Here is a 25,976-nt window from a genome sequence, read left to right as displayed (position 1 = left end):
GTCTCACTTTTGTTCAGAAGGGCAGACCCTTGAGATGTGGTGCTCACTTAGCGGCTGATGATCCTTCTAAGTTCTCCAGTACCCTTTGGAAATACCACCAAGGGGAAAACCCTCCCATTCACTTATTTTTACACTTTGGGGTTATGATGTGACTTAAGATACTTGTATATTAAAATCAGTAGCAAATCCCACCAGGTTGAAAGAGACACAGCATGGATGCCTGAATGCTTTTGCTTATTTTCTGGTTAAAATTATATTTTATTTAAAGCTATCATTAAAATTTTGGGGGGGGGGGGTCTAGAAACATGAGAGTGAAAATGGGATTTGCACATTTTGAAGGTGAAGGGGACTACACTGAGGAAGCTTAGAATTACATTATAACGTCTTCAGTCTGAATTCGCTGCTTTGTGAGTTAAGTGTAGAAAACTGGCTGTCTCAGAACCATTCTGAAATAATTCCTTTCTCTACATTGGGAGTCTCAGTTGTAATCTTTTCTCCTTCTGTTTTTGTGTCGTTCTGGGCAGTTTTGGTTCAGACCCGAGGTGGAAATTCCAATGGTGCCTTGTGCCACTTCCCTTTCCTATATAACAACCGCAACTACACCGACTGTACTTCTGAGGGCCGGAGAGATAACATGAAATGGTGTGGAACCACACGGAACTATGATGCTGACCAGAAGTTTGGATTCTGTCCCATGGCTGGTAAGATGAGGTCCTCAAGGACAACCATTTAAGGAGCGGAGAAAAGGAGGAGTGTCCAGTTTGGTATCATTTTACCCATTAAGGCTTAATTTTGAGACAACAGAAAATTTTATGTGACTCTCTCTAGGTAAATATGTTATATCATGTATATAAGGATTATATAATATAACTTTAAATCCAATAAAATCATTTAATGACCCAAAAATATATAATTACAGTGAAAATGCTCCTTTTAAAGTCTGGGAATATAAATTTTGCATAGATTTGTCTTTTATAAAGAGCACCCAACTGAGTAGCTTAAAACACTTAATATATAACGAACTGCTGTAGTCATGGACCTACCATATTACTACTTGATTTTGGATTAGCTAGCATAACCTCTATCAATTAATACTAATATGACAAAACTTTGTGCTTTACAACAAGTAAGGAATCTCTTTTTTAAGAAAAAGGCCCCAATTTGTATGAATGGAAAAAGGGGAACCAATACCTTTTATTTAATTTCTAATTTCAAGAACCCCATAGATTACATTTTGTTTTCTAGTAATAGAACAAAAGTCTGTACACTGTGGATTGTCAAGTGTGAATCCAGGCATCTAAATATAAGAAGGAAGCTATTTGCATTTATTTCTATTTTGCTCATTTCAATGAAAGAAAATGTTGGATTTAGAAGGAAGAAGCACTTTTGCTTGCAATTCTATACGCCTACACGTAGTTTCCTTTGGAGCCAGAGTAAACTGGGACTAAGAAAAATTACAGGGCATGAATCAAATCCAGGCTGCTAGAACAATGCGTACCCATTGTGTGAATTGTAGGTATTAGCAGAGTTTGACATCCCCAAACCCTTCCTGTAATTATCCCCTACAATATATCTCATCTTTGAACAGTGTTTTCTTCCTCTGGGGCTCACAACTCTACAACTCCAGATAGCAGCCCTTAGATTTCTTTGAGGCACACAAGACTTTTTTCCAAGTGAGGGTTCTTAAGGCTGACCAAACTGGACTATGATAATATTGCATACCTCTTTAGACTTGGTGAATATTTATTTCTGGTCCATTTCCAAACAGCCCACGAGGAAATCTGCACAACCAGCGAAGGGGTCATGTATCGCGTTGGAGACCAGTGGGATAAACAACATGATATGGGCCACATGATGAGATGCACATGTGTTGGGAATGGTCGTGGGGAATGGACTTGTGTTGCCTACTCCCAGCTCCGAGGTATGTTTGCTTATTAATGAAAATATCTGAGAGGCCAAAGAGTACAGAGAGGCAGACTTTTATTTGAAGAAATTGGGCTTTGCCAAAAGCAGGGGAAGAAATATGCAAGGCCACTCCATTAGTTTACTGTACTGGATGAGTTTAACATTTCAGGCAGCCAGTTAAGAAAAGCTGGCACAGCAATTCTAAGATTCTGAAACATTCCAAGGGTGGAAGTGCTTAGACTGAGCCAAAATGATGACTTCAAAGGTGAGAAAACAAACATTCAATCCTTTCAACTCGAGGTTATCTCACTGTATTCTTGTCTAGAAAAGGTTGGATAATTTCTATAAAGAAAAAGATAACTTTGCTGTTCTTAAATCAGGTATCTACAGATCCAAATTTAAGGAATCATATATGTAGAGATGAATTCCCTGTGTTCAGTCAAATTTCCCTTCTTTGGAGCCAGGTATATAATATAGGGAGGTTTTGATTTAAAAATAGTGTTTTAGTTTTTCATTTCTTTGATTTGAAAAGTAATATTTAGGTAGAACTCTGAGGTAATAAATAGTGCATGTAGCTGATGTGTAGACATTGGCCTGAACTTGTTCCTCTTTTGTGGTGTCCAACGGTAAAACAATCCAGGAGTAATAACAATAGCATATGAGGTTGCAGAGCTGACAGGAACCCTAAGAAGCCATAAGGAACAACCACTTCATTTTACAGATGAAGAAACTGAGACCCAATGAGAAAAAGCAATTTGCTCAAGCTCCCTCTGTGACTTGGGAATGAGATTGGCCTAATCTTTTTAACTTCAAGAACCTAACAGATTTAATTTTATTTCCCAAATCCAAATATCTGCCCCTTCTTCTATGGCCAGACAACCACACCATGTTGGGTGCTGTATAAGTATGGCCAATCTTCTTCCTGTTTACCATAACAAGTAGAAAACTAAAGGAAATGGTCAACTAAGTGAGAACTTGTCAGAAAGTAAGACACTTTCACAAGAAGGTGTTCTTTACCACATTCTTCAGTTGTATGTACAGGCCATATAGTAACCTCTGACAAATTTATGAGAGAGAAAAATTTTTTTACAAAAATTTTATTACTAGCTAAGCTTTTTTAAATCCAATTTTATTTAAATATATTCACATACCATACAATCATCCAAAGTGTACAGTTGTTCACAGTATTATCATTTAGTTGTGTGTTCATCACCACAATCAATTTCTGAACATTTTCATCTCTCCAAAAAATAAAAATAAAAGTAAAAGTAAAAAAGAACACCCAAAACATCCCGTATCCTCTTCCCCCATATTATTCATTTACTTTATGTCCCCATTTTTCTACTCATTTGGATAAAGTGAGTGTGAGCCATAAGATTTTCACAATCACATGGTCACACCATATAAGCTGTATAGTTAATATGATCATCTTCAAGAATCAAGGATACTGGATTACAGCTCAACAGTTTCAGATATTTCCTTCTAGCTATTCTAATATACTAAAAACTAAAAAGGGATATGTATATAATGCATAAGAGTTCCCTCCAGAATGACCTCTCGACTCCATTTGAAATCTCTCAGCCACTGAAACTTTATTTTATTTCATTTGTCTTCCCCTTTTGGTCCAGAAGGCTTTCTCAATCCTACAGTGCCAGGTCCAGGCTCATCCCCTGGAATCATGTCCCATGTTGCCAGGTAGATTTATACCCCTGGGAGTCATGTCCCACATAGGGGGGAGGGCAGTAAGTTTACCTGCAATGTTGGCTTAGAGAGAGAGGCCACATCTGAGCAACAAAAGAGGTTCTCTGGGGGTGACTCTCAGGCACAATTATAAGTAGGCTTACTAGCAAAGCTTTTAAAAAAAGTTCATTCCATGCTAATAGAAATGTTATTTTAGCGGAAGATGTTGATATTTAAGTGGAAGGAACTGTCTGCTTTGTAAAGAATAAATTCTTTTATTTCATAAGTGAAACTTAAAGTTCTCCACCCATTCCACTGTTTCTGAAACAGATCAGTGTATTGTCGATGACATCACTTACAATGTGAACGACACATTCCACAAGCGTCATGAAGAAGGACACATGCTGAACTGTACTTGCTTTGGTCAGGGACGGGGCAGATGGAAATGCGATCCTGTTGGTGAGCAGCCTCTTCTTAGATGGATTTGGATGCTGAGAATACTTAGCAAGTTTCAAATAAGGAGCACTTTTTGATGTTACATGACCAATATTGGTTCCAGATTTGGGTCAGTGCCTTGCAAAGAGCTTTACAAAGACTTCTCTCTCATCATGGATCAACATATAATCTTGATATTGGTACCCATATGTTTTTGCTGAATTCAGTGACAAACGCAGGTTTATTTTAATGGAATGGAATTAGATCTTTGGCTCTGAATTGCCAAGATAGTCTGTGTTACGAAAGGGAACTCTCCTTGGCTGACTGTGCAATAACAGGGACAAAAGATTATGCCAGTAAATACCTCCCTCCAAAGTCCTCCAATTTTCTTGGTTACCCATTATAATAGATTTGAGCAAATAGTGAAGGTTGAACCTTAAAAGATCTGTGCTACCAATACTCCAAAGTTTAAGGTAATCCATTAATATTCTTTTGAAAAAGAGGCAGTTTGCTCACTAAGAAAACAAGTCCTGTCCGTTGATAAGATCTGTTTGTTTGACCTGAGATTGCCAAACTTGAGAGAGAAGCCTGATAGATTTTCTTAGAAGCTGCACAGCAAATACTTGTAGTCAAAATCTAGTTCATTCAGTTAAATGTAGAATTAGTTCCTCCAAAATTTGAGGACGTCTATGAAGTGAAATTATTGTAATTTTTTCCCTTGATATTCAAATGGTAAACCAGTTGCATTAATGTGGGTTAGAATATAATTGATTTATGCTCTCTCAAATTAATATTCAGAATATCAATATATACCAAAATCTAAATCTTTACATTTTTATTTTTATTTAGAAATATTATCCTTTTAGTAAACAAAATATTCTCCCAATGAGTACTTTTTTACTTTACCTAAAAGTAAAGGTTGTGAACAGAATGTACTTTTTTTAACTGCATTTATTTGTAAGGACAGTTGCAAATATTTATTCAAACTAAGAATGATGCTCCAGCACACTGATCTAGCACACTGAAATGAAATGTGTAGCTTTAGGTCTTCAAGGCTGCTTATCTTTTACTTGTATATATGTTAGACCAATGTCAGGATTCGGAGACCCGGACATTTTATCAGATTGGAGACTCGTGGGAGAAGTATGTGCACGGTGTCAGGTACCAGTGCTACTGCTATGGCCGCGGCATCGGGGAATGGCATTGCCAGCCTTTGCAGACCTACCCAGGTAAAGAGCTTCATTGCTGCAAATTGAGAACTGTAGACTGACTGTAAAAACTGAGCAGCTTCGGTGTTTGTCAATACTCTGGTGCCTAAGTTAGGGTTTCCTCTCTTTCCCACCCTTTGCTTTTATCACTATCTAATAGCCAATCTGACTTTTGGTGACAAAGACTTTCCTTACTCCACAATCAAGTCAAAGGTGTGGAAGACTGTGGAAATGTGTCTGTATGTAATTTTGTTTCTAACACTGTAAAGCATTCCATTTGGGTTAAACCACTCCAATTTTACCTTACATCCACATCTTTACTCCCTAAAAATAGAAACCGTGGAATCAAGAATTGGGTTTTATTATGGTTCTTATAAGAGAAGCTGTATAGAGAAACTGCATAAATAATTTAGCGTAGTGTGACCGTTCAACATTTCATGCAGGCCTTCTGTGAGTGTTAAAACTTGTCATTCGTTTGATCAGTTGGAGCCTGGAACAAAGTATCCTGGGTCAGATGTTGAGTAACTTGGTCGATTCTCTGCCCACACAGTTCAAACACTCTCCAAAGTTTATTTCTGTTTTTTTTCAGGTCACAAGGACATAATGCCCAGCTGTAGGTATCATTAGTTCACATTAAGAAAAAAAGAAAATGAATTTAATTTTCTCTCAATGATTAATTACGATAAAACATTTTGAATATGAAAGTCTAATTTTTAGGCGTCAGTTATGTGAGTAACTACTGAGATGCAAAGCCTCCTAGACCTTTGCCAACTTTAGACTTAAAACATGGCATACATGCAGAAACAAAGAGATTTTCAGGGACTCAGAATCTGCAGAAATTATCATTAAGTTAACTAAGTTTCTCCTTAATGTGCTAGGAGATTCTGTAGCATAGAGAACAATATATCAAACAAACTAGCCAAAGGTTAGCCAAGGCATGGGTCCCATCACTTTGTATACTGTTAAGGAGATGAGTGTCCGGCTCACTCCCCCGGTTCCTCATCTGTAAAAAGGGGAGATTGCAGCTGATTATCTTTAAAGTTCCTTCCAGCACTAACAGTCTAACCAACTATGATTCTAAATGCCAGTCACCCAGATGCACCCTTCTCTTTGAACTGTGGAGGAAGGGACTCCCTGCTCTCTGCATACTTCAGGCACTGTATAGGCCCCTGAAGGTGACTGCTTTAGCAAGCTCAAAGCATGGATTGACTTGGCTCTTAAGTTGCATTTGTTCGTGGATTTGGGTGTAGGTATGACTTAAAAGAATTTTTTTACCTAATGATATCTGTCTTGAATCTGATTGCAGAAATATTCTAAGTTCACAAAGTATATAGTCATTTTTCCTTCCTTTTTTTTTTAAGTTAGTGATACAACCAAAGAATAGAAACTTCTAAAGAAATGCTCTCATATTTTGATTTAAGATTGTTTTTTGGCATGGCATGGAAATGATCTCCTTTTTTCTCACTCTCCTAAAGTAAGCCTGTCCGCAGAGCTCCTTACTGGAAGCAATTAGGTGGACATGGTAGAGATGAAATCTGGATCGGGAAGAGTCCTCTTGGTGTTGGAGACTAACGTATTGACTTTATTATTGCTCTCTAAACAGGATAACAACAAGAGCCCATTGGGCATGGAGGAGATTTAGGGAAGTGGGGGGTTGGTGTTTGTTGCCCTCAGATCTGCGATTTGGTGCTCATCTGTATGTCTGCTTGGATCAGGGGTTCAATCCTAGATAGTGAGACTTTGACAGCATGGGAAGAATAAAGGAAGGACAGATTACCAGCAAATTGTCTCTGAGCCTTGTCCTGTTTGTTCTTCCTACAGAGAACTTGATAAAGTTGTTCAAACTAACAGCAGATAAGAGGTATTTGGCTTGTCAATAAGCAACTAGGAGAGCACAGATCTCAGCAAATTAAATAGAGAAAAAAAGACAGAGTTGAAAACTCATAAATGTTTAACTTCTCCAGGGTTACCATTATTGGAAGTTATCCATTTTGGACTAGTTTAAACTGATTTAAAGAGTATAGATGTTGTATCATATCTTTACTTAATTTTATGGTTAGTCCGATCATACTGAGTAAGAGAGGGAGTAAAGATTTTGCAGAAGTAATTGCAGCATATGTCAATTGGGTCAATTTAAAAAGTTATACCAACTAATCAGTATCAAAAGGATTATCAAAAATTTATATCTAAACAATGTAAAAGATGCCAAAAATTTCAACTCTCCTGTCTTCAAATATATGTAGCATAAGGTAGAGTTTAGCCATAATAGGAAGTTAATTGACCTTACAATTCACTGACACAGTCTCTTTACTTTCTGGATAAGAATGTGTTAACTGCATGAAATCACTGTTGTTTGGTGAAGTTCTCTTAAAGGTGGGCAGGATGGGCTATGGCATAAGCCTAAATTTTAATACACAGAATTCCACACCAGTGCTTGAAGTTCTAATAAGGAACAGAAACTTCTACAGTTTTGCTCCATTGGTCTTGACTGGGTAAAAACCATGGACGTAGCCTTTTTCTCTTCTCTTCCCTTCCCTTTACTATCCTTCTTGTGGACATAGGAGCATGGTTATGTTTAAAGGTAGAGAGGAAAGGTCATTTGTGTTGTATCCTTAAAATTTAATCTTACTAGACATTTTATGGTAAACTTTTCCCCTTCAAAATCTTGATTGACAAACTCAATAAAATGCATGTCAGGTTTCTCTTTACTTGAGGAAATTATAATGGGATTTCTTTAAAAGATCAATATTTAAACAAATTTATGGCAATTATCATAAATAATTTAAGGGCAGGATATTCCTGTGTTTACATATTTACATGGAAGTACTTTAAATAGTCACATTTCTAAAATTTAACCTCAATATTTGTCTTTAAAAACTTACTTACATTTGTGAGGATTTCATGATCACAAGGGGTGATTCAAAGAGGAACATGAAATTGACTTATGCCAATTCATTAAAACAAACATCCTGCCATGTTCTATGAAGTATATACTGCTTTAGAATGGAAAACTGAGAATTTTATACATGAGTTCTGACATTCATGTGGCTGGGAAGTATGTGTGTTAAACGAAATTCAGATTCAAAGAATATTTCTGTTAGTCTTCAGCCAATTTTGAATTAGTCCCAGAGTTGAAGTGAGTATATTATTCTAGAATTCTGATTCCACACAAATATGTAAGTTATGTATTTGTTTTGCTAGAGAAAACTTTGTTTTCAAAGAGAATTTAGCCTAAGATTGTAATTAAGCTTGGAAATCAATGTTTTTTTTTTCTCTAGGAGCTTTCAGAAAATTTAAATCTGTTAATAATCTGATGAAGTACTCGTGCTTTACTAAACAGGAAAAAATTTCTGTCTGACAGACTGGCAGTTAGAAATTTTTGAAAAGATTATTACAAGGCACTTTATTGTTATTTCTACTAAGTTGAAAGTTAACTGATTTCATAAAAAAGGCAGTGGTTAGAAAAAAGACAGTCTTCCGTTCTGCAAGCATAAATTTTCCAGCTATTTCATTGCAATCCTAAATGGCTTCTACACTATTAAGGTATTAATTCCATTTCCCTTATCTTGCTTTTCTTTTTTAAACAGAAGAACCTAAAACCATGCTGAAAATTTTGTTGGTAACAGCCACACACATCAAGATGTGGAAATATTGAATTTAGTATATACCTTATAATGTCATATCAATTAATAACTGCTTTTAGAAAAAAATAAGTTTAATCTCAATTATTTAATCAATCAGTGGTATGATTTTAGAGTACACCTCTTGAATAAAATTGAAACTAGACTTTTTCCCAAACTGATAGGATGCTTAAACTGATGAGAAATAAAACTGGGCCTTTAATTATTACCTTTGTCTAATTGTCTAAGAGTCTACTCCACTTGGAAATATGTTTGGTTTACGTCATATCATATGGCTTTTGGAATGTTGGTTCCTTCTTGTATGGTAAATTCAGTTCTTGATGAAAGCTCCCACAAATTAGAGTTTGCTTCAAAAGAAGCTTAATATAATAAGTAAGCGAAGCTGTATTCTGTATTATGCTATTTGTGTTAGGGTAGTCCAATGGTGTTTCACAATTTTCTCATAATTCTTCCTTTGAAAATGGAAGAGAGAAAAGCAAACTAAGGAATTCTCCTTAAAAAATTTTTGTTTATTTTAGTTTGCTTGTAACATTAAATTCTGTTTGCATTTCTCATGTAAAGGACAATAATTTATTCAGCTAACAATGGATTTATTGAGTTGATTTCAGATGTCAGTGTGTGAAAGAATTAAACTAATCTCAGTGAATGTTTATTATAGTCATTTAGTGATGAGCAAAACTGTCTTTAATGGTGGTTGTCCATAGACACTAAATTTTAAGTTCAAGTGAATAAATAAATGTTACCCAAGATAACCAAATCCCACATCTGTGTTTTCAGGGACAACTGGTCCTGTCCAAGTAATCATCACCGAGGGCCCCAGCCAGCCCAACTCTCACCCCATCCAGTGGAATGCACCCGAACCATCTCACATTTCCAAGTATATTCTCAGATGGAAACCTGTGAGTACCCACCCAGAAACCTTGACCTTATTGAATTCTGAGGACTTTATTTTTTTTTCAGCTTTTGAGCCAACAGATCTTATTAACTATTCTTATGGCAGTGATATTTGTTTAGTGACCAACCAGACAATCTAAATGTAGTCAATCTAATTGACATGTAGATTGAGCTTTTTTGGTATTTAGAAGAATTTAGCTCTTTATGTGATAAAGATTTTCTAGCAAGGACTTAGAAAATACAATGTTTAGAGTTATTCTTGCTCAGTACAGGGAGAGAATCTACAGTTTGATTTGAAAAAAGATAGGTAATTAATAGTTTTCTTCTGATTTGCTTTTTAAGTGATCATTTTTTAAAACCTCATTGTTGGTACTCTTAAAACAGAGTTATTTAGATAGATGGGAAAGAGATGAGAGGGAAGTAGATGATGATAATTGGTTTATTTAAATAATGGGCCTTGTAATTTTTTTTTTTATAAGTGACTAGAAATTGAAGAAAGCATACTAAAGAGGATATTGATCTGTTAAACTTTAGTTTCTCTTATCCTCTCAAACCTACTCTGGTACGTCCTCAAAGTTTATGACTCATAATTTAAGAGACACTATTTTAAACATAGAAGAAAAGGGTCCATTTTAAGTCACAGGTATTGAATTCCAGCAAGTAAAAATAAAAAATTCTTTGGCCAACTCATGCAGTTGTATTTAATCTCTTTAGGAAAACATCAAGCTGTTGGACTCATGCTTTTTCTTCTTTCACCCTCTTTTGTAATGTGCATATTGAGTAGCCATTTGTAGAACTTGGTATCTAATGATGTTCATCAGTGGAATCAATGAATTTTCCTTCTAACAACTTCTGCTTTCTCACCTCTTCATCTCATCACCAATTTTGTTTACTTGAATCTTAACTCTGACTTATTATTATGAGACCATTGTAATAACAAACATTATCATTGACAGGTAAGTATAAAACGTACATTGAATTGGAAGGTCTTCAAAGAGTGGCAGTGATGGATTTCTTTGATGTTTTAAACAATTACAGATTTTTCAGTTTTTCCTTACTGTAAGCCACCTGAAACTTTATTTTTTGATACTTTCTATTGATAGCTAACCAAAAAAGGTTCACATTTAATAAAAGGTTTATATTGAAACTGAGAAAAGTGTAAAGACTAATTTCAAAATTTTTTTCACTGTGCATTTGAGTTAAAATTTAAATGTACAGAGTACTAGGATCACTCTCTTTTATTCCAAAAATATAAATGGACACTTGAAGAACAGTTCCATTTGAATTATTTGAGGAACGTATTGATTGAATATTTTTTAAAAATCTTAGAGTATTAAAAACACATTTTGGTATATATTATTTTAGAGTATTTACACTTAAAAGCAGTTCCTCTTGTTTGAAGTGAGGGTGTTTCTTTTCCACACATTTTATTGCAGTGAGTTTTTGTGATTCATGACATATTAATGAAGTTGGACAGGATAGGAAAATGTAAACTGGAAGCAAAAGGTTAAATAAACGGAATCACATTCTTCTGCAGTCTTGCCCAAAGTTGGTTAGTCACTTTTGATGGGGTAGTTCTTTTCCAAGAATGAGTCATAAAACCAGACGGATTGAGCCTTCTGTGCGATGGCCCCAGGGACTGATTCATGAAATAACGGTATGCCTTTGAATGTTTCTGCAAGGCAAGAGTCTCCAATTGTATATCGCCAAGTTAAAAGAATATATGCTCTTTTCCCACTTCAGAGAGAAGTATATCTCTATTCATTATAGAAATGAAAAATTGGGAGAGGTGAAATTTAGGTGCATCATAGTATGTTACTGATATTAAATAATTAGTCTGGCAAATAGAAGCATGCCCAGCACCTGCTGACTGTATAACCTCAAGCTTGTCTCTTAATTCTCTGTTTCTTCACCTGTAAGAAAGGGGCAATGATATCATTATCTTGGTTGGTGGGTGGCAGGATGAGGATTAAATGGAGATCACAAGTGAAACACAGAATGTGACACATAGTATGCTCTTTACATATGTTAGCTATAATAATATTTATGAATATTAACAAACTCTGCTTACAGTTCCCAGAACTGAGTCCAGTTTCCCCTGATTTTCCTCCAGAATGGAGCTGCATTCTTCTTTGTTCTTCTTTGAAGATTACAGAATACCGTCTCTGTGTTCTCATGCTTGTGAATACTTATGTGATTTTCTTTTTTAATTTAATTTTTTAGAAAAACACTCCAGGCCGTTGGAAGGAAGCTACCATTCCGGGCCACTTAAACTCATACACCATCAAAGGCCTGACACCAGGCGTGATATATGAGGGGCAGCTCATCAGCGTCCAGCACTACGGCCACAGAGAGGTGACGCGCTTTGACTTCACCACCACCAGCACGAGCACGCCAGTGACCAGTACGTGCCCAGCCTTCCCCGCGTATCTCCTGAATTTCTCAGAGTTTAGCTCTGCTCAGGAAGTGGCTTTCCTTCTTATTCTTCCGCAAAAGGCATCGGCATTTTTTAAAAAGTGACGATCTGCAGACTAGGGTAATAAATTTTGTAAAGGGCTGAAAGCTCACTTTCCCCTTTCTGTGTCTTTCCAGGCAACACCGTGACGGGAGAGACGACACCCCTTTCTCCTGTGGTGGCCACTTCTGAATCTGTGACAGAAATCACGGCCAGCAGCTTTGTGGTCTCGTGGGTCTCGGCCTCAGACACTTTGTCAGGATTCCGGGTGGAATATGAGCTGAGCGAGGAGGGCGATGAGCCGCAGTACCTTGGTAAGCTAAAGCTGTAGCTCGTGACAGGTCCTCAATGGGAGGTGGTAAACACTCTTGGCAGGGGACATCCAAGAAGGTGGTCTTTGTGGTTTGGACCTAAATGACAGCTCAGATTGTGAATGTACTGACCTTGGGTTTGTGGAAGGAAGGCACTGACCCTTTCTAGAACTCAGCTGGGTTTTTCCTGCACCATTGTCACATTTTCCTGGTCTCTGATTGAGCTGCCTATGTATTTGCCTGGGCATAGGTCTCTGTAACAGATGTTTTGTTTTCTTTATGGAATTAATTGCCAGTGTGAGGGCTACAGCTGAAAATTTTTAGCTTTTTAGGGAACTCATTCATGCTTCTCAAATTCTCATGCTTTTTGAAAAGTGCAAAAATCACAGATCTACCACTTGATGAATTTTTATAAGGAAAACACGCCCCTGTAACCAGACTATCCCTCGTACCCCACTCCCCATCATCCCTCCCCACCAATGACCACTCTTCTGACCTCTAATTACAGAGGGCTATTTTTAAAAATTTGGGGAGTGATTGGGAAATTATACATATTTGGCCAAAAATTTGGAAAATACCCACACACAAAGAAGAAAACAAATTATCCCATAACATAGTGCTATATGCTGGTTATCCTTTAGTGCGTTTCCTTCTAGTCTTTTTTTTTCCCCCTTTGAATATATAGTTTTTAAAAATAGTTTTCTAACATAGTGTGGAGTCATTGGGGGCATTGATTGAGCTGATCACTAATCTTTCCTTTTTATTTCAAAGATCTTCCAAGCACGGCCACTTCTGTGAACATCCCTGACCTGCTTCCAGGCCGAAAATACATCGTAAATGTCTATCAGATATCTGAAGAAGGGGAACAGAGTTTGATCCTGTCTACTTCACAGACAACAGGTACATGGGGACTTGGTGCTGGTGTCAAAAGAATCTGTTCTGTAAAACATAGGCCTGTAGCAAATGTCTTCTTCGTTTCTTCCTTTCTTTCTTTGTTAGCACCTGATGCCCCCCCTGACCCCACCGTGGACCAAGTTGATGACACGTCGATTGTGGTTAGCTGGAGCAGGCCGCAGGCGCCCATCACAGGTCAGTGTGGCCTCCTGGTCCTTGGCTGCCATGTTCATCTTGATGGCAGGGGGAGTGAGGGAGCAGAGTCTGCTTTTTGGAACAGCATATCGCTTTAAATTCCCCATATAATTATTACAGTTTGGTAGAGTCTTGCAAATCAGTGTGTTTGTGCAATACTGATTAAGAATGTGATTATTTTCAAGTCTTACAATCTTCCTTTCTCATGGACCATTTCCCTGCTAATCAATTTTACCCACTCCCTACACACACACACACACACACACACACACACACACACACACACACACACACACACACAAAATCTCTAAAGCCGGCTCATTGGTTGTAGTATTCCGATGGTTGTAGAGGGGGTAATTTTCTTGGAAATCTTGCTCTGAGAGATTCTTAAAGAGGTTGCCAAGTTGCCTTCTTAGCTCATTAAGTGGCTCAGCTGTCTCATTGTTGAAGTTCCTACAAGGTATAGCAGTGAGGGAAGGGTGCCCGGCTCTCCCCACAATTAAATATTTCCAGTGCCCAAAGCTCAAAGAGGAGAAAACACTTAACATGAATATTTTTACATTATAGCTCCTCCAATCAACATTTTAAGGATCTCTGTTTTTTAAAGATTGTATTTATTATTAATGAGGCTTGTATGACCTTATTTTATCTTGGTGCTGAGAAAAAATGGGCAACGAAGGGGCAACATTGAAAGAGTCAGAAGAACCACCAGTTCTTAACTAATTAAACAAGATGCTAAAGACTATTAGACAAGGTGGAGTAGGGGCAGATTTGTGGGGTTTTTTTGTTCAATCTTTATTTCCTAAAACAGTGTACTTCCTTTTTTTCATGAATCTGCAGGCTACAAGATTGTCTATTCACCGTCACTTGAAGGTGGTAGCACAGAACTCAACCTTCCTGAAACTGCCAATTCTGTCACCCTCAGTGATTTGCAACCTGGTGTTCAATATAACATCACTATTTATGCTGTGGAAGAAAACCAAGAAAGTACTCCTGTTTTCATCCAGCAGGAAACCACTGGTGTCCCACGTTCAGGTAACTTAACAAAAGACACATACTATCTTACCTCTTAGTGTTTAGCTGGGTAGCATCATTCACCCCCATTGGAGGCATGTGTTCATTACCAGGCTCCTGAAGAGGTCCAGAAGTGTAAGACAAAACTATTATCACTGAGTCACTGTTGTTTTGTCTGTGTCAGCAGTTCCCATGTGCAAGTAATCTTACAGATTTGTTGATCCCTAAACTTAAGAAATTTGGCTGAAATATCCACACTATAAAATAACTTATCACAGATAGCTATTGGCCTTCCTGATTAAAAATTGACAACATAAAGTTTCATCTTTTCCCCCAGAGGCTTAAGAGTAAATTTCATCAGTTGGTCTTAAGTATTATAAAAAGTTTTAGGAAAATGAACACCATCACTTTCTGTCTGTGGTCATCCATAACGGTTTGTTTGTGTGTTTTTAACCCCCACATATGACACTGTATATACTGGGAACTTATCTGCTTACCTACATATTTTATATAGAAGCTTCAGATGCCATAATGCAAGCAGTGTTAACGGAACCACAGAAATAGATGCCAAAAAAAGTATGCTTTCTCATTCAGAGACCACACTTAGCTTGCTCTGGAATTCTATGAACTGCCTGACGTGTCCAGGAAACTGGTTTTTTTAAAAGCTACTTTTCAGCAGGACTTGTGAGTGACCGATGGTCTCTTCTCTTTAGATACAGTCCCCCCACCCACAGACCTGCAGTTTGTGGAGGTGACGGACGTGAAGGTCACCATCATGTGGACACCCCCTGAGAGTGCAGTGACCGGTTACCGCGTGGACGTCATCCCCGTCAACCTGCCCGGGGAACACGGGCAGAGGCTGCCCATCAGCAGGAACACCTTTGCGGAGGTCACCGGGCTGTCCCCCGGGGTCACCTATTACTTCAAGGTCTTCGCGGTGAACCACGGGCGGGAGAGCAAGCCCCTGAAGGCGGAACAGACCACCAGTACGTCCTGCCCCTGACTCCACACCACCCTCACTTCCCACCCGGGAGAAATGTGCAGCACACTGTTCACTCCTAGATTTCCATCTCAGAAAGAGGAATATACTCACTGATGAGGGAATGTATAGTGGATGAAAAACGCAGTTAAATTTAAAAACAAAAACCCAGACGAACTTCACGCAAGCTAAGTGTAACCCATTTCTAAAATACACATGCCAGTTGAATGGCATAAGAGAGGAGAATTTGAGAGGAACTAATTTCCTTTGCTTATGGAGACATGGATCAATCATTCGAGTACATTTTTGTGTAACTAAATATTTCTAGATCAAACTTAAAATGCAGTCTCCTAATGCTTTTACATTAGAATTATTTATGAATAATAATTGCTGAAACGTTTAATGCTTATTAGGCACCAAATCCTCTGCTTGGGCTTTATAAGCATTGTCTTATTTAATCCTCCTTTTGACCTTCCCTGGCAGGGCTCATTATTATAGTTGGCTGCGTGAAGAGTTCACTTATAAAAAATTCTGCACAAGGTCACAGAGAGAGAACGTGGTAGAGCTGGATCCAAAACCCGCGTATTTTTTGACACCAAAACCCATGCTCTCATTTATTGTTCTTGAGTACCTCCCCAATGTTTCCTTCAGCTGAAAAGCATTTTAAATTTCTGCAGGCCACAATTAGCTGTCATGCTCTAGGAGAAAACTTTCAATTCATATGATTCTTTGTGATAGTGAAGCTCATTAGGACTCTATCATGAATCTGAGGCTCTGAATATGTGTTATTATTATATAAACTGAATCATGTGAAAATAACTTTTGTTTCTCCAAGCAAAGGACAATTCATTCAATAAGTGTATAACGTATTGCTTATATTATGTATGGAGCCATCACCTTTCTTTTTGCCCTCATTTTAGTCAGCTTACATCTGTTTCCTTAACCTGTTCAGCTCAGGGCAGAGTAAATTGTGGGATTCAGACATTTGTTTGTTTTTAGTGCCATGATTATAACATGAGTATAAAATCTGAGGAGGGTGGGAAAGCCATGCTGGAAAATTAGACTTTCCGAAGGATCCTAGTCAAAGGTCAGCAATTTCTCATGGCTGATACAGAGTTTTGGCAAAGTTCTGTGCAGCATGCTTTCTCAGAATGGCTCAATTTTTCCTGAGTTTTGACTGAAAAACTCAGTTTCAACCTTGGGGAGAGAATACTTTTAATTCAGTCAAGCTTTAGGATTTCAGTATGATAATTACTGGTCTAATGATCTTGTGATATGCTTCATCTTTTTTCCTAGAACTGGATGCTCCCACTAACCTCCGGTTTACCAATGAAACCGATTCGACAGTCGTGGTGACATGGACCCCACCTCGGGCCCGGATAACACGGTACCAGCTGACTGTGAGCCTGACCCGGGGAGGACACCCCAAGCAGTACAATGTGGGGCCCCCTGCCACCCACTACCTCCTGAGGAATCTGCAGCCTGGGTCCGAGTACACTGTCACCCTCGAGGCTGTAAAAGGCAACCAGCGGAGCCCCAAAGCCACTGGAGTCTTTACCACACGTGAGCTAAAATTTAAAAGTCTTTTCTTAGTGACATGATAGGTTCTTAACTATATTTACATTCTCTATTCTTCGTACATCTTTAAAAAGTTAACTTAAAAATCTTAGTACGTGATTTAAAGCAGTGATCCTCGAAGTGTGGTTCAAGAATTGGCTGCTGGTCCATGCTGGTCCAATCCATGTATTGGAGCTTGTGCCAGGATGTAAATCATGAAGCCCACTGTTCTGTTCAGTTGATAATTTTTTTGAAGCAAGACTTTCTTGATGAAGGAAGTGGTGCATTAATTTACATACGTTGCCAAGCTCCTTATTTCCTCGGGAGCCATCACTTTGAGTAGCGTAGGCATCAAACACCCAGTTATATGAAAATCCAATTCTATTGTATTAAATGAGTTTCTTAAACACAAGTTAAGGCAAGAAAAAAATCAGCACCTCTCTTTACAACCTAAGACTTTGGGCATGAATGATAGTCATTAAATCTGGGATAAAAGAAACATCTACCGATTGAATACAAACCAACTGATAGAGCAAGAAGCTAAGGAAATGATTTCTTTATGAGTGTTGATGGCAGCAGATTAAATACTTCCACAGAACAGAGTAGCTATTATTTTTCTTCTTAAATTACTCTTGAAATTCCACAGAGGGAAGAATACTGACAATAATTTTTGGTCATGCCTGTCCTTTTGCTCAATATCTTAGAGGAAGTGGTCTTACATCTTCTACAAAATTACATCACAATAAAGGCCTGTATTCGCAAACTGATTCTAATAAATACATTCACATTTACATTACAAAGAATCATGAGATCCCTAATTTCCAGCTGAGCATTATTTTTTATTTTGTACTTGACATTTTGAATTGCAGAGCACCTAACATAAGCACTTTGCTCAGAATATATTGCAAACTGAACTAGTTTCCAAATGCTTTCAACAAATCTTACTCTTTAACTAACTTAAAAATATAGATGGCATAAAATATTCACAGTGAATACAAGCTTAGTTTGTAAATGACTGTGGAATTTATTTTCCAAAGACAATTCTCTAAAGTTTTCCCTGTAAGAAATCATAATTTACCGAAAATTTACTTCCATTTAAATTTGGTGTACCACGTTTGGCCGGTGAAAGTTATTTACTAACTTTTCACCATAGGCAAACAAAGTCTGCTTTTTATTTGTAAGTTTGCCTTAAAATTTTGCTATTTTATGTTATATGGTGCTAAGATGTTCTAAATTCTATTAATATGAGATCAGTGTTTGGTATTTCTTATAAATATCTGTTTCTGATAGAATTCCTTCACTGAATTAGGAAGGGAGATTTCACTAAATGTTGCTTTTCAGGAGATGTGGTCTTTTGCAGAAACATAGAATAGTCATTTTTATTCGACATAAGTCATACTTTATATAATTTCTTTTGTCAGATAGTGTGCTTTTAAAAGAAAAAGCAATTTTAATGATGTTAACATGTAAGTGTGTGGGGGAGCTAAATATAGGATATTTCAAATACTTTTGGAGACTTTGATATATTAGACATGTTATCTTATGTCTGCATAATACATTTATATAGGATATAATTATATCTGAATTAAGGTACTTACAGTCAAAACTGATTTCGTTAGATTAAAGGTTAAAATAGTGCCTTGAACATGGTAATTTTTTTAAAATATGTATTGAATAGATGATTGACTGATAAAGAAAACAGCTTTAACCAAGCTGAGATTTAAAGACCGACATATTCAGGAAGTTCTACAACTTCATTTGAACTTGAAGTACTCCCTAAGTCTGTAAACATCAGCAGGGCTTGCATGTTTTTGAAATTGCTTTAAGTTTCTATAGTTTTTTCTCTCTTACCAAGTTGAATTCTGGGAATAACTTTTCTGGGTTTTATAACTTGTGCTAAATTCTTAAGAGCAAACGTGAGAGAGGGAGGGGGAGAAAAAGCTGCGTCTAGGGAAAATTCAGCTTACCCCTTTATAAATAGCACAAATTTCATTTCTTTCACATCCAAGCTGTTCTTCACCTAGCAAGACCTGCCAAAACCCCTAGGTCATTCTAACAGTCACATCCTTTGTTTGACATCAGTTTGTGGGTTTGCGGTTTGGAGATTTTCCTGTAATAGGCTTCCCAGGAGGGAGAATCATCTTCAACTTGGGAAGATTCTAGCTCGCTGGCTCCAGCATTAGAAAACACCCAGTTTTAAAGCCCGAGACAATTGAGGAGAATGTAATTTGTGAAAAGGTTGTGGCTTTCACAGATGTTAAGTGAAAGAAGCTGAAGGCTCTCTGTATTGTTACTTGTGGGCAATTAATGTCTCACAGGACTGGCCATCGCATTTTGGCAAAGTCAGCAGCGGACAAGTGAACTAGTGGTGTATGATTTCAGAGATGCTAGGAGGCCATCATGGGTCACCCTTCCAATTCTCCGCCCCAAATGCCTTCTAAACAATAACTTACTTACAAAATAGCTCGCCAAGCCAGTAGAACTTTAATTCTGCCTATAGAGCAGTCAAAAAGTGGCCCACACACATATTTTAAATTTTTCCACTCAGTATTTCAAAAATTGAAAACTATATATGAAAAACAAAACATTAAAATCAAATAAAAGAAAAAAAAAAAAAGGAAGAATTGCAACACTGAGTCTCAATTCCCACATGGCAAAAAAAAATTGACTTGAACTGGGTAGAGACTGGAGCCTTAAGACTTTTGTATAACTCTGGAGGATAATTTTTTTGCCTCACCAGTCATTCATAATTCAGTGTAAATAAATTTAGAAGTCTTTTTTCCCCCAGTGAGAACAGAATTTGGTTGGATTGAAAAGAGGAAGGAATTGTGAAGGCACCAAACATGACCAAGGTTATTAACACGCTTGAAACATTTGAACTTGACTTCTGAGTTGTTACCTTTGCTATAGCAGCCAGTTATTGTAATATTTATCCCCCTATTATGAGATGTAGTACTCTTGCTAATTATAACTTACAGAGTCTAAATTCATAAAAGATTTGCAAGGCTGTTGGAGATATATATCTTAACTTTGTGTGTTCATGCTCTTTTTCTTTCTACCTCTCTGACATTTTAAAGTAATATTTTCACTGAGAGAAGTAACAGTGCTGTCAGGATGCTAGGAGATGCAAAATACACTTTTGTTTAATTCCAAATTCCAATGGTGGAACACAAAATTTCTGTAGTTTTATTATTAGAATGAATAGCCACATATTTAGGGAGTGGATCTTTAGAATTTAATTCATAACTGCATCCATGGGTGGCAGATTTTGTTTAACTTTCATAAAGCGTCTCTTATCCCCATCAAAAATAAGTGGCCATCATTATGAAATAATTCATCATAAAGCTATTTTTTGGTCACCATGTGTAATTTAACCAATGATCCATTGTTCTCAAATTAATGGTTAAAAAACAAAATAATAATTTGTGGTGAGCACTTTTAGTTTTTACATGGGATTTTTCTGTTGAAGATGTAGGGAAATTTATCATCACCAAACTCAAATCCCAAATATGATTAAAAGACATAAATCATAGACTCCAAGGAGTTGAAAGGAACTTCCGTAGAGGTGATTTAGTCCCTTGCTGTTCAAGTATGGTCCACGAGCCACAAGCTCTGGCATTACCCGTGGATTTGTTAGGAACACAGCCTCCATGGCCCAACCTTGGACCTGCAGAATCAAAACTTGCATTTTTAACCAGGTCTCCAGACAATTTGCGTGGCACGTGAAAGAATGAAAAGCTCTGATCTAAGCCAAAAGTCTCGCCCAGTGAAGGCACATCTGTTACATTCTGGATCCATTGGTTGCTTAAACTGAGGTTCTCACTAACAATGTTTATTATACACATTCTGCGCAATTGTTTGAGAGTTCAAGATTTCAACCTATGCGTTGATTCCTTTCCACAGTGCAGCCTCTGGGCTCCATCCCCCCTTACAATACAGAGGTGACTGAGACGTCTATTGTGATTACTTGGACGCCCGCCCCCAGGATTGGTTTTAAGGTAAATTGGTTTTAAGGTAAATTCCTAATCTAGTGTGATATGGCCTTCATGTTTCAGGAGGTGGTGGAAGCCTGATGTTCAGGAGTCAGGAGACCTGGGTTTCATTACTTGCTTCTTCTGTGTAAATGTCTCTGACCCCAGTTCCCCTCAATGTCAGGGTATGACAATATTTCTGCCCAGCAGACGTCTCTTGACTGCTGGAAGGATGGACTGAGGCAGTAGCTGTGAAAGTGCTTTGCAAAGTGTAAAGCATTAGTATGGAGCTGTTAGTTGTGGTTATTTTCTTGTTTTCTCTATCCTTTCCCCCAAGGGAGCTGCTCTTGAAAATATGAGACAACTCCCTTGTGATGAGTTACTCTAAATGGGTGCCAACAAGTTCACAAAGCCAATTTAAGGAGACCAATTAAATTCAGAGTCATTTAAAAATCACATTGTCATCCAATCTGTTTTATCTCAACTTGTTCAAACCCCCACGGGTGAATCTCTTAATAGAAGTTAAGATTAAGGTCTTCCATGTAGAGATCTGGGTTCATGTTTTTTAAAGTAATGATATTAGGAAGTGATGAATACAAATGAATATGTTAAAGAGAAACCCTTTCTTTGGCATTCAGAGTGTGGGAGAGAGAAATATTTATTATGACTGGAAATCAAGACTAAATCCCTGTGATTATTTTCTTAAAAATATACCAAAGTTCACTTTCTTTTTGAGGCATGCAAATGGCCATATTGATAATTATGCTACCAAAATATAGAGAAACACTTTCTGAAGATTGCAGTATACTTTTTAAATTTCTCTCAATTGTGTCATTCAGACTTTCAGAAGCCTTATAACATACAAAGGATTTCTCTAGAGTTAAACACTGTTTGATAACACAATGTTACCTGGGTTTTTGAAACAGAATTTTAAAAGGATTTAAAATTATGGGCACATTCATTCATTTTTAATCCCCCCCCCCTCCTTTTTGGTATCATTTTGTCCTACAACTGAAGCTATCAGCATACTTCTTCAAAAGGGGTGCTTTTGCAGCTACAGGGGCTGGTACCTTTAAATGGCGACTAAAAAATGAATTGAACATGAATAACTCATCCAAAGAGAGCTAAGGGATTTCTTCTAGCACAAGGAAAATGGAAATGAACTGCTGCTTGACCCAAAGCTCCTCTTTACTTCTGGCCTGTACTGGGAGCTTATTTATCAAGCAAAACAGTATGTCATGACATTTCTCTGGAATCTTGGATTACAAGCAACCTTGAAGCAATTTTGGAAGATACTTCCCCCATCCTGGACCCCCAGTACAGGGAATTTCCAGCTCAAGTGTAGACTTGAGCTAAAGTAACGCCCCAACTTGTCTCCTAATAAAAGTGCACTGTGCATTTTCTGGGGAGTTCACATTAACTAAAGCATAACCACAACCTCTCAGCAGTAACTCAACTCTGGAAATACTTGTCTTGGGTATTTATTTTGCTTTCCTTCTTCTAGCTGGGTGTACGACCAAGCCAGGGAGGGGAAGCACCACGAGAAGTGACTTCGGACTCCGGAAGCATCGTTGTGTCTGGCTTGACTCCAGGAGTAGAATACGTCTACTCCATCTCAGTCTTGAGAGATGGGAAAGAAAGAGGCGCACCAATTGTACACAAAGTGGTGACACGTAAGGAGAGCTCTCCTTTCCTTCGCTTTTCTTTTAGTTTTCAGGACCACTTTTTAAAAAAGCTAATATCAATGTCACTTCTTATTTATGATGATGGCACCAGCACTTGGCACCCACACTTGCATGATTAACGCTTTCTACATTTGGTGTCACAGTCTCAACTCATGTCATATGTTCCAGAGCATCAGAAGTGTTCTTTTCATAGCAAGACCACTTACAAACTATTATCAACAAGACAGAGAGAATTTCAATAATATTGCAAAATCATTAATCAGTTGAATTGCTTTCCGTTCTGTTTCCAGAGTATGATGTCTATATTTTACTGATTTTTTTTTTAAAAAGGAAAAAGAAAAACATTGCACAAGTCAATTTTAACTTTTCATTTACAATTTTCTTGCTGCATAGCATTGTCCCCACCAACGAACTTGCACCTGGAGACAAACCCTGACACAGGAGTGCTCACTGTCTCCTGGGAGAGGAGCACTACCCCAGGTAAGCTTGGGTTGTATCACAGGGCAGTCTATGTAATGCCTTCCTAGGATGAAGATTTAAAACACCATTTTCTTTCTCAGAAAGATAGGATCAAAATTAAAAGCTGTCCGTAAAAAATACAGGATGGGTGTACATCATGGAGCCACATGCAGGGCATTTTAAAGTGTTCATTTAAAACAGAGGAAAGAGAATAATATGTGCAAGGGTGCAGGAAAAAGGCAGGCCCGTGGCAAGCTGCAAGGAGTCAGGAGGACTGAGGAAAAGCATTTTGGAAAGGGGCGTTCCATGTGGCCAAACAAATGGCTGAGCTCGTACTATGCAGTTTTCCCTTTGCAAGTTGTTACCATAAATTCTATATTTATTATTCAGTGAAGTTTCACAAATGTGTTTTCATGTGTTGCACCATAAAAGTCTATGGGTTATAAAAGGCAGAAATGACTTTCATTTTGCAGATGAAGAAACTAAGACTCAGGAAAATTGATATACCCAGAGTCACTTATTTTCCATGTTACAGAACTGGGATTATAATTTAAGATTATAACTTTGTTTTCACATGCAGCACTACATATTTGTATCTTGTTTTTTAATCCTTATACTCAATATTAAGAAATTTAGTTAAATGGAGTTGGGTGGTTATTTTTAAAGCTGTAAAGGAGGGTTTTGTCTAAGCTTCTTTGTCACACATATTGAAAATTATAAAATCCTAAAATGTGTAAAAGATAGTTAATAGCAGTATTCAGCTACACAACTTCGGGTCGAGTTAGAGTAAATTTGGAACTTTAAGTTGCCAAGTTTCATGCTTGCTAGCAGCTAGATCATTAATATCGAGTCCTAAGGACCTAAGATGCCATCTGGATGATCACCAGTAAATGTAATGATCTAAATACTTACGTCCCATCCAGCTGGATTTCCTTTCATACACCACTTTAGCATTCAAAGTATACCATCATTTTCGCACCCTTTAGTAAGTTTAATTTAAGTAGATTTTCTTATTTTACTTTCAATCTGTCCCTGCAGATCTCTAGTCATCACTGTTTTTACTTCCTCCCACTCAACCTTCTTACCAATTTTTATGGTTCCTGCAGTCTTCAGTAATTAATACTCTTTCTCTAGATATACAGATTTTTCACTTTTTCTCCTTTCTTATTTTCTTCGTAAAAATCCCAGACATTCAGATTCTTTTAATTAGGAGAGCCCTTTTTGGTGAAGATGCTTAAGATTAAGAGTGATTCCATACTAAGCAGTTAAAATGAAATATTCCCCAGCTGTCCTGCTGATAATCGATTAAGGAAAAGCAAGATAGAATGGGGAAAGGGCATGGAATATAGAGACAGAAAAGCTTTGGCAATCACTTCCCCTTTTCTAAACTTCTTTAAACTGAGGATGAGAATAGCTGCCTCGAAGGGGTGGTGATAACCATCAAATGAGAATAGAGTCCTCAACAAATGTCTAGTCTTCTTCCCATTCCTTGTTGTGGGTCCGTCACTGAAGTCTAGTTTAATATACCCTGGATCACAAATGCTCCATGCCGTTACTTCCTCCTTTCTGTTTTCTCCAGATATCACTGGTTACAGAATTACCACAACCCCTACCAATGACCAGGAGGGATATTCTTTGGAAGAAGTGGTCCATGCCGATCAGAGTTCCTGCACTTTTGAAAACCTGAGTCCTGGTCTGGAATACAATGTCAGTGTCTACACTGTCAAGGATGACAAGGAAAGTGTCCCTATCTCTGATACCATTGTCCCAGGTAATGGAAAAATAAACTGTTTTCCACAGAGTGGCAGTTTCAATAGAGAAGGGATTAGCATATGAATCCCCAGATGGTTGAGTGTGTCAAAAATATTTGGAATTTAATTCCAACCTTCCAACTGCACTCCCCAAGCCAGAAGTCAAGCCAACTATTTAGACCAGCGCTTGCTGTTAACACTGCTTTACTGTCTGTGCTTCACTGGGATGCTGTTTGCTGCGATGGGTATGTAATGGAGCAGCGACCATGGCTTTAACTCTGTACTGTCCGCTCATGTGGAAATATTACTAAAACAATGTCCTGTGTGTGTGCTCCATACTGACAGGCTAAAAGTAATATGGTAAATGCATCCCACTGGTACATTTGTGCCTCATCAGTTTTCAACAGCTGTCTATAAAACAATATTTGTCTTCATATGTGAGCACTGAAATACCACTTGGTTGACATGTACAATTCTTCATTCTGTGGTTTCAAACCCTTCTTTTTTAAAATTGAAAAAAGAAGTAAAGGCCACAGCTGTAGGATGTTCTTTCTTGTTTCAAAAGCCAACACTGAAAAGACCTATGTATGAATAGGCTTGTTGTTTGTTCAGAATTGAATTGTGGCAGAAAGAAAGCATTGGACAGATTTTGTAGAGTCTTTGCACTATTTGGTAGAATGCTTTTACTAATGCTAATTAAATAACTTTGATTATCGGCAGTGGCCCTGGATCAGGCATATCTGTCCCTGGCTTGAATGTGTCTTCAAATGGCACATTTCACACCATACATTCATAATGCGTAGCATTATGGCCATAATGATGTGATGAGTTTTTGTATGGGGAGGTAAATAAAAAACTCATCAATTTTTTGTTAACTTTCTTTATGCAAGCTTTATTTTCCTACTAAAAAGTTTTGGATTTTTTTAAACATTGCTGATACTT

The 25,976-nt window shown here is 37.6% G+C and overlaps 1 protein-coding gene across 1 annotated transcript in view; it reads left to right on the top strand.

Annotated features, from left to right (window-relative positions):
• The window catches only part of FN1 (fibronectin 1), a 64,687-nt gene that overhangs the window by 10,581 nt on the left and 28,130 nt on the right, over nucleotides 1-25,976 (top strand). Inside the window, 16 exon segments of the mRNA XM_037849139.1 lie at nucleotides 525-701; nucleotides 1,769-1,921; nucleotides 3,916-4,044; nucleotides 5,106-5,249; nucleotides 9,647-9,768; nucleotides 11,987-12,167; nucleotides 12,356-12,532; nucleotides 13,301-13,429; nucleotides 13,529-13,618; nucleotides 14,459-14,653; nucleotides 15,346-15,618; nucleotides 16,908-17,174; nucleotides 21,072-21,166; nucleotides 22,644-22,812; nucleotides 23,218-23,304; nucleotides 24,863-25,054. Coding sequence (XP_037705067.1) covers nucleotides 525-701; nucleotides 1,769-1,921; nucleotides 3,916-4,044; nucleotides 5,106-5,249; nucleotides 9,647-9,768; nucleotides 11,987-12,167; nucleotides 12,356-12,532; nucleotides 13,301-13,429; nucleotides 13,529-13,618; nucleotides 14,459-14,653; nucleotides 15,346-15,618; nucleotides 16,908-17,174; nucleotides 21,072-21,166; nucleotides 22,644-22,812; nucleotides 23,218-23,304; nucleotides 24,863-25,054 — 2,580 coding nt within the window.

The sequence above is a fragment of the Choloepus didactylus genome, chromosome 9 (assembly GCF_015220235.1).
Source record: "Choloepus didactylus isolate mChoDid1 chromosome 9, mChoDid1.pri, whole genome shotgun sequence".
NCBI classification, from domain to species: Eukaryota; Metazoa; Chordata; class Mammalia; order Pilosa; family Megalonychidae; genus Choloepus; species Choloepus didactylus.
This window is presented reverse-complemented; position numbering and strand designations above follow the sequence as displayed.